The sequence below is a fragment of the Protopterus annectens genome, chromosome 14.part0 (assembly GCF_019279795.1).
Source record: "Protopterus annectens isolate FY-2018-M chromosome 14.part0, PAN1.0, whole genome shotgun sequence".
Taxonomy (NCBI): domain Eukaryota; kingdom Metazoa; phylum Chordata; order Ceratodontiformes; family Protopteridae; genus Protopterus; species Protopterus annectens.
This window is the reverse complement of record NC_056748.1, coordinates 1,134,400,655-1,134,418,499: the sequence shown is the minus strand read 5'-3', so window position 1 is coordinate 1,134,418,499 and position 17,845 is coordinate 1,134,400,655. Positions and strand designations below refer to the sequence as shown.

Below are 17,845 nucleotides of genomic sequence, written 5' to 3'. Positions count from 1 at the left end.
TGGCAGGGAGGGGGGGGGGGGTTTTGTTTTTAAACAGGCCTTTACCAAAAAACCTTTTTCCCGGGACTTCCTTTGATTTTCCCTGTTCAGCAGATGGACAGTGGAGCTCTGTTCGGCTAGCTCCTTGGTAGCTGCTGCCACAACCATGGCATCAACCAGAATACCCTTAGTCCAATATGGTCCGTCCTTAGGGGGAGATAACAACTTATCTGGGTGTTTGGGAGTCTATTCAAGAGAGTCCCGCTCCTTCCAGGCTCAGCAGGAAACCAAATCCACGAGTTCATTGGCCGACAGATCACCCAGGATGTAGATGGGCCTATTTTGAAATCCTCCAAAAACACGGACTCTTCCCAGTAAGGAGGTTGGGCTGGCCAACCACCTCTCTGCCTCAGGAACTCTAAACTGTCTCCAAAAGGAGACATCCTCTAGTGGTGATATGGGGAATCCTTCCCCTTCATCAAAATCCATGTCCTTGGTGACAGACTGCAAAGGGGAGTCAATGTGCCTCCTTTTGCACATCCTCTTACAAGGAATCTCCAACGTGTGATATTCAGGGGAGGTCTCGGAAGAGGAGGGGACTCCCTATGGTGAAGAGTTTGGAGGCTGGTCTGGATGGGCTGATTCTGGGCACGTATGACAGGCTCAAGTCTCTGATCCCAGGGAAGTCAGAAGGAAGGGTCATAGCTCAAAGAGACCGGATCCCTATGGCAAGAGAAGGCCCTTTCTACAACTTAGAACACAGAGGGACCCAGTGAATCCCTTCCCAGTTCCACAGGAACCGAGGCTACTGAAGAAGAAAGGGCAGGGATCCCAGAGCCTTAGGTTCCAGGTAGAATCGGACTCTAGCTGTCCAGCACCGAAGCGCCGAGAGGAAGAGACCGCTCCAACACATTTGGAGCAGACCTCTCCCTCCGGATCCAATGGGGATGTCCCGGATCAGAGACCTGCTACAATCAGACAACAAAGGAGCAGAGGAAGTCTGGGCCAAGATCAGAGTGGAGGAAGGGTAGCTCCTCATACTCTACCCTGGCTCCCTCAGTTGGCTACAGTCCTGAGACTCCGATACTAAGGGATGGACCAGAGAAGACAGAGCTTGAAGGGAAACCCTCACAAAACCCAAAGGGGACATCACAGAAAAGACTCCCAACTGGATCTGAGTCTCGAGAATTTTCAAGATCATCCTGTCGAGATTGACCTCTGAAAGGCTCCTAGGAGACCTGGAGTGCCTAAATGGCATCTGCTGCAGCCTGAGGGAAGGAGCAGTCTCAATGCCCAGCACCAGTGTGGGACCCCAAGCTATCAGATACATAGCCTTAGGATCCAAGGCGGAAGGAGTAGCTTCAGGAGAACTGGAGATTAAACAAGTACCAGTCAAAACCAAATAGTGCTTCTCATCCACTGGAGCAGATGTGGGCCTAAGATGGAAGCCTGTTGCTTCCAGAGAACTTGCGATTTTGGAGAGTGGCTCCAAAGACACCATCAAGGACCTGTGAGGGCACTTCATGGAGTCAGAAGACTCTGCCGCACTCTTGGAGGGGGTTTGAGCCCCTGGAGAGGAACTTGAAGCAGGCAAGAGGCCCTTAAGAATCCACTTATTTTTGGAGTTGGCAATAGCCCTAGGACTGCCGCTCTCACAGACAGAGTAAGCTGACCGCAGATACAATATACGCATAAAGGTTGTGCCTACGAATGTGGGAATTTTTGGCTAAATTAAGAGCACCTTTTAAAACAGGTATGCTTACCTGACATATTACCACAAGCACAGAAAGGAATACCTAAAGCACCAGAAGCGGTAACCACGACAAATAATACTATCACTTTTTAACAGAGCTATACAAAATTAGCTAAACAAGCAATATGTATTTATCCACATTTTTTTTTATGACAGCCGGGAGGGGGCCAAGCTTAAAAACAGCTAAAAGAGAAAGTGTTGGCAAAGCCCAATTGCTGAACTAGGAGAAAATGGAAGGATTCTAATGTTACACTATGGAAGAGGAGGAAAACTAACACAAAAATCACTTATCTGAAAACCTCCAACAAGATAATCTTATTATCTGAAAACCTCCAACAAGATAACAATCCTATTATCTGAAAACCTACAACAAGATAACAATCTTATCGGAAAACCTACAACAAGATAACAATCCTATTATCTGAAAACCTACAACAAGATAACAATCCTATTATCTGAAAACCTACAACAAGATAACAATCCTGTTATCTGAAAACCTACAACAAGATAACAATCATACTTCAAAAAACTTATCAGAAAGCTCAGGACTCTATAACCACATCCGACATGGCTGGTGGCAAACGAGATTTCTGGGAGTTGATCAGAGTAGAGTGCATTATGGGAAGTGGGAGGAGCTCAAGACTTGGATCCTAGTCTGCAAAAAATGTGACCAAGTCGGATCAGAGTGTCGAGCAGTAACCCAACCATGAGGAGGAATTAAAGAGAGAACATCAAATCAGGTGCTTCTTGAGCTTTTGTCTGAAGTCAGTACTTCTGGATCTCTTAGACAGAGAGCAATTCCTAGCATAAAAAAAATTCTACAGAAAAATAAACAGTTTTCTTTATAACAATAAGTAGAAGGTTTCCCAGAAATGTACTTATCTGCCCAGCCTTGAAGGAGCACTAGTAAACTGTTTGTACAACAAAGCCCACTGGGATAGCGCACATGGGCAGCAAGAAATTTCTGAAGCACTGTTGCCCTAACCACTAATTTTTTTAGCAGTTTTCCTCGAGCCCACAGTGGTTAAACTGCATGGAAGGTGACCTGCAGCTTTGAAAGCTGTCTCGTGGTCATATCCTTGGCAAGCTATAAAGTACAGTTTTGTACCGACCATAAATGTAGATGTTTGAGTGCTAATACAGCTGCAGTGATCACAGATGGGTTTTCAGCAGTCAGGTGGTCCCTCGGTCGGCCTAATTCCAAAGTCTTGGTCCAGCGTCGGTTGTCGTCGCATACTCTTCTGACGTCAGGAAGGCCAGAGTATACAAGACACAGCCGACGCCATGTTCTTCAGTCTTTCTTGCCCCAGATGTCAGGTGCCCCCAAAAGGAAGGCAATACATTAATAGAACTTATCTGCATATGCAAGCAATGCAATGTAAAGCAAAAACAGTGTAAGCAAGCAAATAAAACATAGCAGGATAACCCAGTCAAGTGGTATGAAGAGGTTGTTAGGCCCTATGCCTTTACCAAGTGGGGAAGGAGGGAGGGAAACCTGTACTGCAGCTGTATTAGCACTCGAACATCTACATTTATGGTAGGTACAAAACTGTACTATGTTCATCGTGCATACAGCTGCAGTAATCACAGATGGGTAGAGTCCCAAAGCTATGCATAGGGTGGTAGGTATTATGAGGAACTGGGTTGAGCCAGAATGCCCTGTAAAACAGCAGTGGCAAAGCCTGCTCTTGTTCTGGAATATAAGGGCAGGTGGTAGTGTTTTGTGAAGGTATGTACAGAACTCCAAGTGGCTGCCTCCAAAATATCTTTAGTAGGAACACCTCTGAAGAAGGCTGTAAAGGTGGCTGTGGCCCTGGTGGAGTGAGATCTGATACCAGTAGGGACAGATTTCCCATGATAGGAATAACAAAACCGTATGCAGTGGCCAATCCACTTGGAAATGGTCTGTTTTGTAACTGGTTTCCCTTGAGCCCCTACGGCATAGGATACAAAAAGTTGTTCTGATTTCCTGAAGGACTTTGTTCTGTCCAAATAGTAACGTAGCTGCCTATGGATGTCTAAAGAGTGTAGCAGCCTTTCCCCTTTGTTTTGAGGGTTAGGATAAAAAGTAGGTAGGTGTATGGCTTGATTTAAGGCTACCCTGGATACCACTTTTGGCATAAAAGATGGGTTGGTACGAAGGGAGACCCTGTCCTGATGGAAGATGAGGAAGGGCTGCACCGCCATGAGAGCCTGCAGTTCAGAAACCCTACGAGCTGAAGTGATGGCCAGAAGGAAAGCAGTTTTCCAGGACAAATATTGCAAATCTGTTGAGGCAGCAGGTTCAAAAGGAGGCAATGTTAATTTTTCCTAGTATGTAAACAAGGTCCCAGGCTGGAATTGGTTGCTTCCTTGGGGGTCTTATATTCTTAGCCCCTCTGAGGAACTGTCGTAAGAGTGGGTGAGAGAATAAAGGAGGATCAGTGTTGAATTCTGCAGAAATGGCTGAGGCATGAATTTTTATTGAAGAAAAAGAGAGCCCACAGTTCAGTAGTTCAGCTAGGTACTGTAAAACCTGAGGCAAGTTCAATTTTCTAGGATTCTGGCCTCTTCTCATTCCAACAGCAAAACCGCTTCCATTTTGCGGAGTAAGCTTTTCTAGTAGATGGTCTTCTGGCCTCCAAAATGACATCCTGCACCTCCTTGGAGAGTAGGGTCTGTTGTGGTGTTAAGGAATTTTCCATGCAGCGAGGTTGAGTGTTTTCAACTGACTGAAGAGTTTTGTAGTTGTTCTGAGTCAGCAGAAGAGGTATTAGAGGCAGGGACCAGGGAGGAGTATGCGTTAAGCTTCTCAGGAGTGGATAACAGTGTTGCCTTGGCCAATCTGGAGCAATCAGTATCATCCTCGGCTTGTCTGTTCTTGCTTTCAAGAGTACCTTGGGCAGAAGAGGCAGAGGTGGGAATGCATAAACTGTCCATGCTGTCCAGCAGAATGAAAGGGCGTCCACTTTCCAGGCCTTTGGATGGAAGGTCCTTGAACAAAACTTTTTCATTTGATGGTTCCTGTGGGAGGCAAAAAGATCTATGTCTGGCCTCCCCCACACTTGGATTATCTCCGCAAACACCTGTGGATGCAGTTTCCATTCGTGTAGATCTGTCATATTCCTGCTCAGAGTGTCTGCCAGTGTGTTTTCAAGTCCTGGCAGGTACTGTGCTTAAAGTTTGATTTGTCTTTCCAGAGCCAAGTTCCAAAGAGTCACGGCTAGTCTGCACAAGGGGTATGAGTGTGTTCCTCCTTGTTTGTTTATGTACCACATTACTGTGGTGTTGTCTGTTCTTATCAGTAATTGTCCTGGATGCAGGAAGTCCTTGAAAGCTGTAATTGCATTTATTACTGCTAGCATTTCTTTTTGATTGATGTGAAGGTGCTTTTCCTTTTGGGACCATCTGCCCTGAATGCACCTGTCCTTCATGTGCGCCCCCCAGGTGTAATCCGAGGCGTCTGTGGTTATGACTTGTTTTGCTTGAGGCTTGCAGAATGGAAGGCCTGTGTTTACTTGACATGCTTGGGCCCACCATAGAAATTCCTTTTGCAGACATGGAATTATTGGTATAATTGCTTCCAAGCTGACTGTGTTGAGACCACAGATTTTTTAGGTACCATTGAAGTTTCCTCATATGCAGCTTTGCACATGGGATTAGAAGAATGCAAGATGCCATGAATCCCAGAGCCTGCAGGATTTTCCTTGCAGTAAGCCTGGTACTTTTTGCTAGTTTTTTGAAGTACTGAGATAATTGCCCTTGTTTTTCTGGCGTGGGTATGCCATCTGGGTGTTTGTGTCCAAGCTGGCACCCAGGAAGGTTATTTTCTGAGATGGTGTTAGCCTTGATTTCTCCTTGTTGATGGTGTATCCCAGAGAAAGCAGTAACCGTGTCACATATGCCAGATGTTCCAGTAGTATATGTTTGCTGTCCGCTTGGATCAGGCAGTCGTCCAGGTAAGGGTAAATTTGTATCCCTTGAAGTCTGCAGTAGGCAATCACTGATGCCAGGCACTTTGTGAATACTCTGGGCGCAGTAGATAAGCCAAAGGGCAATGCAGAGAACTGATAGTGGATTGAACCTGCAAGAAATCGGAGGTATCTTCTGCAGCTTTGTCTGATTGGGACATGCAGGTATGCCTCGAGGTCCAATGTTACCAGCCAAAACTCCTTGCCCAGCATGGGAAGAAGTTGCTGTAATGTGAGCATCTTGAATTTTGGTACGAGTAGAAATGTGTTTAGGATGGATAAGTCCAGAATGGGTCTCCAGTCGGTTCCTTTTCTTGGTACCAGGAAGAGTCTTGAATAAAAACCTTGACCTTGTTGGTGCGTAGGTACCTTTTGTATAGCTCTCATGTTTAGGAGCTTTGAAATTTGCAGTTGTGCCTCTACCCTTTGATTTTGTGGTAGGTTTGGCATGCCTCTCATTTTTGGAAGAATGTGAAATTGAAATTTGTAGCCTCTGTTTATAATGTCCAGTATCCATTTGTCTGTTGCGACAATATGCCAATTGCTTGCAAATAATGCTCGTTTCCCTACCAAAGGTGCTGCCAGCTGAGACTCGCTTGGCATGGAAATGAGGGAGTCATTGGGTTTGCTTCCTGTATTGTTGTGCACTGTCTTCACCACCTCTTGGTGCTGGAGATTGCCATTGTCTGCCTCTGTATGATCCTTGTGATTGCCCTCTGCCCCTTGTGCGTCTGTATCTACCTCTTTGGGGCTTGTCAGTGGTTGGAAAGGACCAGTTTTTTGAAGGCCAATTCCTGCTGAATCGTGGTGGCTGGACCTGTAAGAAAGCTTTGACAGTTTGCATAGATTTGGCTTTTTCTGCCATTTTTCGTAGTATATCCTCAGCATTAGTACCAAAAAGTACATCCTTTTGTAAAGGAGCATCAAGAAGTTTAGCTTTCACATGATCAGGTAGATTTTGTTCCCTAAGCCAGGCATGCCTGCGAATAACTGATCCTGTAGCAGCCGCTCTACTAGAGGCCTCTAGGGCATCATAACCACATTGTAAGGTGTGTTTACCCGCTTGTTCTGCACTATGCATCATATCCTGTAACTCTCTTAAATCTGGTTGTTCAGGTTGAGACATTTTGTTTTTTAATTGTGATAACAGGAACTGTTGATATTTAATCATATGAAACTGGCAGTTTAAGGCCCTCATGGCTAGGGTGGCCGAGGTATATACCTTCTTACCCCACCTTTCTAGAGATCTTGATTCCCTTTCTGCAGAAGTGGATTCTTGGCAGTGGAGGCCTTTAATCCCTTAGGGCCTTGTGAAATGGTTTCAGGGTCAGCATTATGGCCTTTGTAGAGAAATTGGTGAGAACTGGGTACTCTGTAATATCTATCAGGTTTTACTGGTGCAGGAGGCAGAGAATCAGGGTTAAAACAAGCCTCCGAGTAGACATCATCCAGTACCTCCAAAACAGGGGGTATAGCCAGAGGTCTGTGCTGAGGTAACCAAAGAAATTCCCTAAGCCTTTTCTTGGAATCTGAAAAGTCTTGGCCTTCCCAATGGAAGTGTTCCCTCAAGGTGTGCAAGGTTTCCCCAAAAGAAAAATCCTCAGGGGGGGGATACAGAAGGAATGGACTGTTCTGCATCTGAATCCTCAAAAGGGGAGTAAGAGTGTTCCTCTGCATCAGAATGCTCTGATAAAATGGATCCCTGATCAGAAGAGGGGGATTCTTCCTCCACTCTGGGTCTCTTGTCAGGAGGAGGCTGAGAACCTCTAATAAGAGTTATTAGATCTTCAGCCATTTTAAGCATCTGCTTCTTAAGCATGGGTCCAGGAGATGGGCCTTGAGCAGCAGGCCTAGTGTGATGCCTGGCTGCTTTGGATTTAGTAAAGGCCTTAACAGAAAAAGAGGATGAAGGCCTAAATACACCATGGGTGGAGGTGGATCTGTCCACATTAGTAGGCTCGACATAAGCCGGGGCTTCGGTTGTAGTCTGGGAAAGGGCCGATGACCCAGCGGTCTAGGGTACAGAAGACACTGCCAAAGAAGTGTCGTCGGTAGTCAGGGACTGCAAAGGCGTCTCGCTGAGAACTGGACCACGTGTAGCCTGTTTCGGCGTGGTGTCGGTGGAGATCGCGGGCCTCGCATGTCGGTCCTTTTCCTTGCGTTTTTTGGATAAAACGGTAGTCGGAGTGTCCGACGACATTTTATAGTCAAAAGCTTTACCAAAATAGTGTTGGGCGAACTCCGCCCGACGCTTGATAGTGCGTTTATTGAAGGTAGCGCAAAAGCGACAGCCCGAGACGTCGTGGTCTGGGCCCAAACAAGGTATGCAAAGGGAATGGAAATCCTTATGCGGTATTTGCTTCCCACAAGAAATACAATTAACTTTTTCTGACATCGGTCTGAGGCAAGAAAAGTTTCCCCAACGGGGTACTTAGCTTTAATGAAGACTTTGGTTCCAAATATTTTCGTAATTCAGGAGCTGGCCGACTGGCACTTGCGAACTGCTTCTGCTTCGGGCACCGTGCGGCAAAAAAGACTGAAGAACATGGCGTCGGCTGTGTCTTATATACTCTGGCCTTCCTGATGTCAGAAGAGTATGCGACGACAACAGACGCCGGACCAAGACTTTGGAATTCGGCCGACCGAGGGACCGCCTGACGGCTGAAAACCCATCTGTGATTACTGCAGCTGTATGCACGATGAACATCTGTATAGCTTTGTCTGCTGCAACAGTGCTGTAATGCAGAGCATTTACAGTTCTTCTGCTGAACGTTAAGAAAGCAAAAACAACACATTGGTAATAATGACAAAAGGTGGAGAGCCTTATAAAAACTCAGTTGTCTAATCTACAAAGCAGGTTAAGTAAAGCTCTTTGGGTTGCAGATTAATTAAAGCACTTTGGGTTGCAGACAGCCTTCTTACAAGAGTGAAACACAATTGCAAAGGAGAATGTTTTTGTTGGTATAAGGTATACAATGTGTGCAAAGAGCAGCCAAGCATAAACGCGGAAAGCTATGGCTTGCTATCAACTTTTAGACAGTTATTATTTTGCCGTGCACAAGAGTAAGTGCCTTACATTCAAACATATACATAAAAAACTGTGCGAGCCACAAACTACAGCAGATACAACCAAACTTGATGTTTGTCTACTGCAATAATACTAACTACTTTTATTTTGGTTTGGATACAGAGTTGGCCTTACCAAGCCTACGGCCTGTTTTCTGGGGAGATTTCCAGTAGGACAACTTCACCATATGTAAAAACAGTAAAAAATGATGTGGTGGAGATGCATAAGAGATTACTGGGTAAAACTGAAATAAGTAGCTGCACCCCCACCACCCCATACTGTTGAGAGTGCCTTCTAGCAAAACTATATTTAAGACTTTGATTTTTTTGAAAATATGTTGATCATTCACAGCAGGGTAATGAGAACAAAGGAACGCCTGTCTAAAGACTTCTTGTCACCAACAGTGCAAAGGGCTTGCTTTACTTACCAGCATTTTATACTCTGGGTGGGTATAAGCAGTTTATCACAATATGCACCAACAATGAATACACGCAACCAACCAAACAAGAACTAAAAGCCAAACTGTTAGCTGATGAAGATGATGAACCCTGTCAAATATCATCAGTGGAAGGTCCCCAGTATTGATCTGTGGGTTACTGCAAGTAGCTCAATTTTCATCTCATCAAGATATTATCACAAAGCTTGCCTCTTCAGTAAACAGACTACTGTTCATTACAGCACTGCGCCGAGCGCTATATATTTAAAATGAATAAAAATTAACAAGACGCCTTGACCTTACTTTGATTGCTGATTACTTTTTAATGCATTGATGCATTTCCCAAGAGTCAACAATGAAGTGTTTATATTTCCAGCTTCTCTCAGTCTGTCGCCTTCATTTTGTGTCTTTGCACATCGCTCAGATCCAGCAAGATCACACATACAGAACCTGCAAAAGCAGAAACCAATGAATGCAGTTTTAATATGCTAGTAACAACAGGCATACTGGCACTGCACAGAGCGTACATAAACATATCAATAAAGCTTGCAAACAGGCTTACTCTCATTTTTAACAGTAAAAAGAAAGCTTACATGAAAATGCAACTAATAGCTTATGCACCATTTTATTGCACTGGCAACTAATATTTCTTAATTCCATACAGAAATGCTAGTGATGCACAGGGAATATCTTGCGAAAGAAAGAGTACAACACTCTCAATGTTAAGTCACTTACCTCACAGCAAATGCACCTTTCAAAATGCTATGACTCAACAAAATACACTGGACCTCTTTGAATTTACTTCCATTTCTAAATATTTTGTGTGGACTGTCAGGTTCCTGATGCAACAGCAATTACGTTTTTTTGAATTCCACAATATAACCAGCAAAATCAGTTTGTTGTGTAATTTAAACTTGTTAGTCTGGGGCAGAGAATCTTGCATCCCTTTCTTCTAATGTACAGTTGAGGCCACTACACCCAAGAAGCAGGGAATCTCCCTTACAATGACTGCCAAAAAAGTGAGCTCAGCAAAAAGAAATGATTACCAATTAAACCTTTTTAAGCCTCCATTATATCTCCTGTCATTTACCAATACAGAAATCCAAAAATCTAATCCTTGCTGTAAACTTACAAAAAGAAATCAAAACAGCACATGCGTTGTTCCTAAACAGCTGATCTACAACCACACCTTATCCGATGGATCCCTCCTTGGCACATCTTAACCGATCACAATTATTCCTGTAAAATCCGTTATTTGAAAACATTCATTGATTGTGCTGATGTATGCCTAGTTAAAAAAAACAGTTTACATTTCTACAACCAACAAGATACTCAAACAGCTAAGAATATTAGCAGAGACAACCATCCATGGAAAGGGAATGGGGTTATTCCTCACCCAACAAAGAAAGTTCTCTCATACATTAGTCAGCCCACATTCTATATCCACCATTAAAAACCCTCCTTGATGGAGCCACTGTTCATCATAATCTCACGTAGTAACCACCAAGGTGGAACAAAAAGATAAGGAGAAAGGACTTCAAATAAGGACCTCAGGTAGCAGAAGTGCAGAAGGAAGCTGTAAGGGCAGTAACTTCCTTCACTGAGTGAGCTTTCACTACAGCATTTAACAGAAAACATTTAGGTGCCTGATAAGAACAATGCAGTGAGCAAGACACTTTGAAAATGTCTGACTGGCGACCATAAGCCCTTATTTGTCACAAAGAGAATGAAAAACTGATCTGCATTCCTAATACCCAAATGGCTCTATCTGGTATCTCACCACATAAAGAAAACCAAAAAAGAATTAACTGGTTCAGGGCCGGTTCAGCATCCACCTTTGGAAGGAAACACTGGTTTGTTCTGAAGGGCACCCTGTCCTCATGAAAAGCTGGATATGATTTCCAGCACAAAAGGCCCTGAAGCTCTGATATCCTATAAGCAGAGGTGACTGCTACAAAAAGTTTTTTTTTCCGCCAAGAAACAAACACCACTACACAAAAAGCAAACCTATCAACTGTGAAATCCAGGTTCTAAGAAAGGCAGGTATTTTTCAAGAGAACAGAAAGGAGCAGCTCCTTTGAAGTACTGTTTAACCATCTACATGCCATAATGCTGCCCCTCCACTACATCACAGACAGACATAAGTAAGAAGTATATGATGTGACCATGGCTACCTCAAGTAATTAAAGCCAAAATCGAGAATAAGTAAAGATTACCTGCAAGATGACAGATTGTGGTATTACAGATGTCCAAATTAAAAAAAAAAAAAAAAAAAAGTTTCCACTTGAGAGTTAAGAGGCTTGACAAATGAAAGGCATCTTGGTATACTCAAAAAACTCGAGATTAAAACTAGCAATTAGAATATGATGAAAGATGTCTGTAACAGAAGTGAATCTATTCTCGACTTCCATTGGGAGAGTTTAATATATAACAAAGGATTTGAGACAACCTCAAACTACAACTTCTTTAGACAACAATGGACAAGAAAGTTTTGGACTTTCTTTCAAAACATTTGTGTGTGATGTGGAAATGGTAGGAATATTCTGATCTACTGCATGTACTGTGTGGTCACTGCAACGTGTCCCATGACCTGCTGCACTACGCAAAAGAAGGGTATTATGCACAGATTTATTTTTATTTATTTATTTTACATTTGTTGACCGGGATTGTCCAACTGAGCTGAAGAGCCCTTTTTCAGCGGAGGCCCAGGGAGAAAAGCTCCAACATATTATACAATTTTCATTATAAATTAGCATTCAACAGCAATGTTACAGGATTATTACAAGGCATTAAGCAGCAATACAATGTTATGCAGTGTCAATAATCAGGAGTATAGCATAACTATTTCAAGAGGTATAAAAAGAAATGTGTCATTAACAGAACTATAGTTTTTGGGGTAAGTGGTTACAAAAACCCAGTTTTATCATTATGTAGTTGCATGAAGGCAAGACAATCACAATAGAATGCTTCTCTGAGGCAATATGCTTAATAGATTTTAGAAGATGGTAGAAAGAGTAGTCCAGGAAGATTAGAGAGAGCTAGTGAGAAGAGTGAACTAAGGGCAGAAAGTAGATTAAGGTATGAGAAAGTAGGGGATATTTAAGGAGGGAGAGTGCAGTGGCAGGACCAGTGACTTTTAAAGTGCTCTTTGGTGGCTGTCTTACATTGTTTAGGATGTGTAAATGTCCTGATTTCTAGTGGGAGCCTATTCCAGGCTGATGATAGCTGTATATGTTGCATCCAAATTTAGACTTGGGTTTGTAGATTTGTAATAACCTGGTTAGAGCTTCGGAGAGGTCTGGAGGGAGAGTAATGGGAGATGACAGGGGATAATGCTGGGCAGTAGGAAGGCTGGTATAGGATAGAATGGATGATCTGGAGCGGAGAAAGAAGAAGCTGGTGGGATAATTCAAGCCAGTTTAGGTGTGAGAGGCAGTGATGGGATTTGTAGGTTTGTTGGGCAGCAAATTTAGCTACCTTATTGTGGGAAGATTCGAGTTTGGTCAGGAGTGCTGAGTTAAGATTTGTGAGAATTTGAGAATTGTACATTAGACTGGGTAGAAGGTAGGTAAGAGAGAGTGTAATCTTGGCTTCAGAGCTAAGGAATTTCTTGCTTTGGTAAAGGAGCCCTAGTTTTGTATGCGTCTTTTTGATACAGTTATTAACATGCAAGTCAAATTTAAGCTGATCGTCGATGGTTACTCCTAAGAGCTTAGTACTGGATTCTACCTGAATGGGACTGTTATTAAGGGACTGTATGGAGAAAGAGGGTTTAATATTGTTGAACTTTTTCGGTAAGAAGAGTAACAGCTTTGTTTTTTAGGGCTAAGGATGAGCTGGCTGTTGGACAGCCATGTTTCAACTAAGTTAAAAGATGCCAGAGTACCTGAAAAGAGCTTAGAGGGAGAGTTGGCTGTGGTGATGACTGTAGAGTCATCTGCGTATTGCACTAAAAATGGCTAAGAACAGGAAGTATAGAGCTGATTAGTTAAAATATTAAAAAGTAAAGGCCCTAGGATAGACCCTTGAGGTACACCCATTTTGACAGGGAGAGGAGGGGAGAGTGCAGAATGCCACCTCACTGATTGAGATACATCAGTGAGGTAGCTGGAGAACCATGCAACAGTATCAGAGGAGAAGTTGAGGTTATGCAGTTTGTGCAGCAGAAGAGAGTGTGAGACAAGTGTTGAAAGCTTTTGAGCGGTCCAAGAATAGGCAAGAAATAAGTTTATGGTCATCCATGGCTATACAGACAGTGTTGAGAAAGGATAATAGAGCTGCAATGGTGCTATGATTGGGTCTGAAGCCGTGTTGAGTGGGTGTAAGCAGATTTTCCTGTATTAGACACTGCATAACTTGTTTATAAATACATTTTTCTAGTACTTTAGAGAGAGGGGAGAGGATAGCGTTAGGTCTAAAGTTGGAGATAGACGAGTTACCTCCTTTGTGTATAGTAGAGTGTAGCATTGTTTCCAGATGGAAGGGACCTTAGATTCTGAGATAGAGCGATTAATTAGGACAGATACAGTGAGAGCAAGAGAGCCATCTGCTAGAAGAAGAAGAAAAGTGGAAGGAATATTGTTAGCAGATGCTGAGCATGGTTTTAATTTACAGAGTAGAGTTTTTATGTAGCTAGTAGGTACTGGTTTGAGGGAGAAGGTATTAGAGGAGATAGTATTAGGTGAGTGGTCATTTATTTTAAGGTTAGTTGTAAGTAGTTCAGCAGGAGAAAAGGACATGATAGGTTTCATAATACTTGTAATAGTAATGAAATGCATTATGCCCAGATTCTGCTGAAGTGCTGGGATGTCAGTTGACAGAATGCCCCCCCACAAGAGTACCATCAAGTACAGGCTCTGGAGGAGGAGGACAGTGGAAATGCCAAAACATTAATTTCTATGGGGACAAAGAATGACAGAAAGTGATAATGTCCTTGAGAATGAACAATTGCTGAATGACCACTGGCCTCACTGCATGGGTAGGGACAGTCATAACCCTGGTGCCACTTACTTGTTTAGTTGCCACATGATGGCTAGTTGTTGGAATGTGAGGAAAGACCCCAGAATCAGCTTCATCTCCAAGACTATTGAGGGTAGGAGCATTGCTCTAAGTTTCCACTGGTAGAGAAGAAATCCACTCTCCATGGGTGCGGGGAATCTCTCCCACATATTTTAGAGGTCAAAATAAACCTCACAGCTTCCAGCTGAAACATCCTCAGGCTCAGGTGCAAAAAAGAAACTTATCAACCGGTTAGATGGCTACCATCATGGAAAAGGCCAGCCCAGACACAACACAGATAATGTTTTGTGTCCTTATCTATTCAGCCAAGACAATAACCTCATGTTTTTTCTAAGGACAGGATAGAAACCCCAAGAGTGTGATGCTCCACAAAGTAAAACTGTGTCTAGTGGTAAGAATACAGAAGGTACAGTTAATTTTTGACACATGTAGACTCTTCCCAAAACTCATTTTCAGATGTTGTACTGCTCTACTACTTGTGTGTGGACTACCACAGTAAAATTACACAGGATACTCATCTCCCCAGTACGAGGTAGAATAAAAATGATAAAAAGCACTTAAAACAAGACATTTTTAGTTCTTGTTATTTGGAACAGGACTACACAAAAATGACTGATATAACCCCAAAGAAACACACCAGGCAGTCTTAATATTAAGGTCAAGTGCATCAGAGTTGCAGCAGACTTTGGAAGTGGTGATCACGTATTAATCACTTCTGCCAAAAACTAAGACATCGATAAAAATCACGCACATCTCAGGACACTGCCTCAACTTTATCTGTCAGCATGATAATAAAGTGGCAACTATGGATCTTGCCAACTGGAACGGACACCAAAATTCTTCTAAACAAAGTGTGCAGAACATGCAGAATTAAGAGGTAAATGGCGTTATTACAAAGAACTCAGAACAAAAAGAATCAAACATTAGGGTAGAAAAAAACTAAGAAGTTCTGTATCTGCCCTAAAAATATTATAGATATGAATTGTATACACATGCACACACACGCAGCAATATTACTTCTATGGATAAAATGGGTTAAAGCTGCAGTCAGAACTGAAATTGCAACATAATCTACTCTGGTATTAAATTAAAAGGTAAAACAAAAATCGAGGGTTACCTATTTTTGAAGGATTATGTTAGTAATATTAAAAATAACCTACAAACACAGTCTATGATAAACACAACTTTAGATATAATCAATCAATGCCACAACAGTGGAAAACCTCTACATCACCTTATCCCTTGACCAAGCTGATACCACATTCCCAAGGACATCAATGCATTCCTAATATAAAAGTGGCATCCACCTTAGCCACCTTTAAATCCTTCCTGCCCAAACAAGTCTGTATAAAGTCCTGTCCATGACAACAGTCTCCAAATGTTGCCCACATACAGCCAGCTTGGAAAGTCCAGAAATGTGACCCTCTTTAGGGAGCCTAGACAAAAAAGACAAATGATTTGAGCAGGGACGGTGTCCCAAAAGGTCCTACCAGAAATAATCAGGCAGGGAAGAGGAAAAGGAATTCTGGGTACCTACCCCAGCCTTCAATGCTCAAATTAGGCTAGTGGGTTGGGCGGAAGAGTATAACTGAAGTACTGACTCCACTCAAATACTTATTAAAACAATGAGTCACTTACACAGCTATATTATGTTCATTATCTGAATGACTGTTGTACTCATAGCAAATGAAGGATTACAAGTGCTAATCCAATGGAGGGAGGCTGGCTGTGATGCAGAGAAGGTCTACAGAAGACACAGAAAAAACATATTGCTTAGACAAAATCCCCCCCCCCCAGGTTCTGGAAATACAGGGAGATGAGATGGAGAACTTGGCTTAAGATAAACAGACACTACTTTAAGCATAAATGGAGGTGCAGTACTTAAGGAAACCCCATCAATTTGGAAAATGAGGCTGACACACTGAAAACATGCAACTCAGATGCTATTCTTGTGGAGGTTAGAGCAATTAAGAAAGTTTTTCACATCAAGAATCTCAAATCAGACTGATGAGCCATTTCAAACGAATCAAGAGTTAGGTTTTCTAACACAAAATTAAGATCACAAGCAGCAGCTACCTGTTTTGTAGGAGGGTTTGTATGTAACATCCCTTTCAAAAAAATCCTTGCACGAGAATGAAGTGAAAGGGGATCCTTGAGCAGATATAATGAAATGGATGACAAATGAATTGACTGAGGAGTAATACAGGCCATAGGATAATCACTTACAGAAATAATGTAGCTGCAGAGAAACACTAGCACTGAATGCATGTTGGATCTTTTCTTGGCACCAAATTAAAAAAAAGATCATGTATTAGTAAACGCAAAAAGTTTTCCTCCGTCAATACCTGCTTCATCTCCAAAGGTATCATTCAAGCAGTCAGTTACAGCTGCTTGGGATCAAAATGCATCAAACAACCGCAGTCTTGTGTGAGTAAATCTGGTCCAAGAGGTAAGTTTGTGGTAATTGCCCCTGACTGTTTATGCAAGAAGGCAGAAATGCTGTTGCCTGGGCCAAAAGGAAGTCACCACAATTATCTTTGGAGAGTCCTCATTTATCTGCAGAATAGTCCAGGACATTAGTGGAAAGCATGAAAAGTATAAAGAACAGGGATGCGAAGTAAAATAAAATCAGTCTTCCAGGCCTTCAAACATGGATTCCTGGAGCAGAATTCTACCAACTGACTGAGAGCGGAAGAGAAAAATATCCATTTGAGGTATTCCCCACAACTGGATCAAATCTTGGAAGACCCTCTTATTCAGTTTCCATTAATGAGGGTTTGTCCTGGTCCTAAAACAATTCATCTGCCACACAATTTTGTTCTGATGGAATGTAGGGCACCTGGAGAGTGAGATTATATTGTAAAGATATATCCATGCTCACATGGATGGTCTGCACAGGAACTAAGATCTGCTTCCCCCTTCGCTTTTTATGTGCAACATCACTGTGGTGTTGTCTGTAACAACCTGAAGTGGTCCTTGGAACTAAAAGATGATTTAGAGTGTTTACTGCCTTGATAAATATAGAAGAGATGCTTGCCCTTATGTACTTGTTATCGGTCTTTGTCCCATATACCTTGCACTTCCATCTCCCCCTTGACACTGCTCACCAAACAAAGTCCGACACATCTGTGATGACCGACTGCTATGGAGCAAAAGGGGAGAAGGGGAGACATGAATTCTGGGATACTTGTTCACCAAGTGTTCTGCTGAATATATCTCAGAAATGGAATCTGAAAAGATACTGGGTGTTGCTTCTTGGACCAGAGACTTCAGATACCACTACATCTTTCTCATATGGAGTCTTCCCAGAGGTATCAAGAGAATCAGATGCCACGAGACCCACAATCCTGAGGTATTCCCTCACAGTGACCATAGTCCAAGTGGAGAATAGCTCCACATAAGGCACCTCCTGGTTACATCTTTAAACAAGGAATCAAACTGCCAAGTACCTCTACACCAGATAATTAAATCTCTTGTTGTGGCTTCCCCAATTCTGTTGTGGTCTTAAAACAGCCAATGTCTCTATTTCTGCCCTGTATAGTAATTGGACTACAAAAGCCAACACCCCCACCTCCTTTTTCACTGCTATTGTCAGTTGTATAAGCTATTTAAATATTTCTTCCCTCGCACAACTTTAAAAA

At 42.6% G+C, this 17,845-nt stretch overlaps 1 protein-coding gene across 5 annotated transcripts in view; it reads right to left on the bottom strand.

Moving 5' to 3' along the window:
- The window catches only part of KIF20B (kinesin family member 20B), a 1,912,547-nt gene that overhangs the window by 1,545,987 nt on the left and 348,715 nt on the right, over positions 1-17,845 (bottom strand). For all 5 annotated transcript variants that reach the window (XM_044056921.1, XM_044056924.1, XM_044056926.1 and 2 more), the window contains exon 11: positions 9,489-9,635. In XM_044056921.1, coding sequence (XP_043912856.1) covers positions 9,489-9,635 — 147 coding nt within the window. The remainder of the gene's footprint in view (positions 1-9,488; positions 9,636-17,845) is intronic.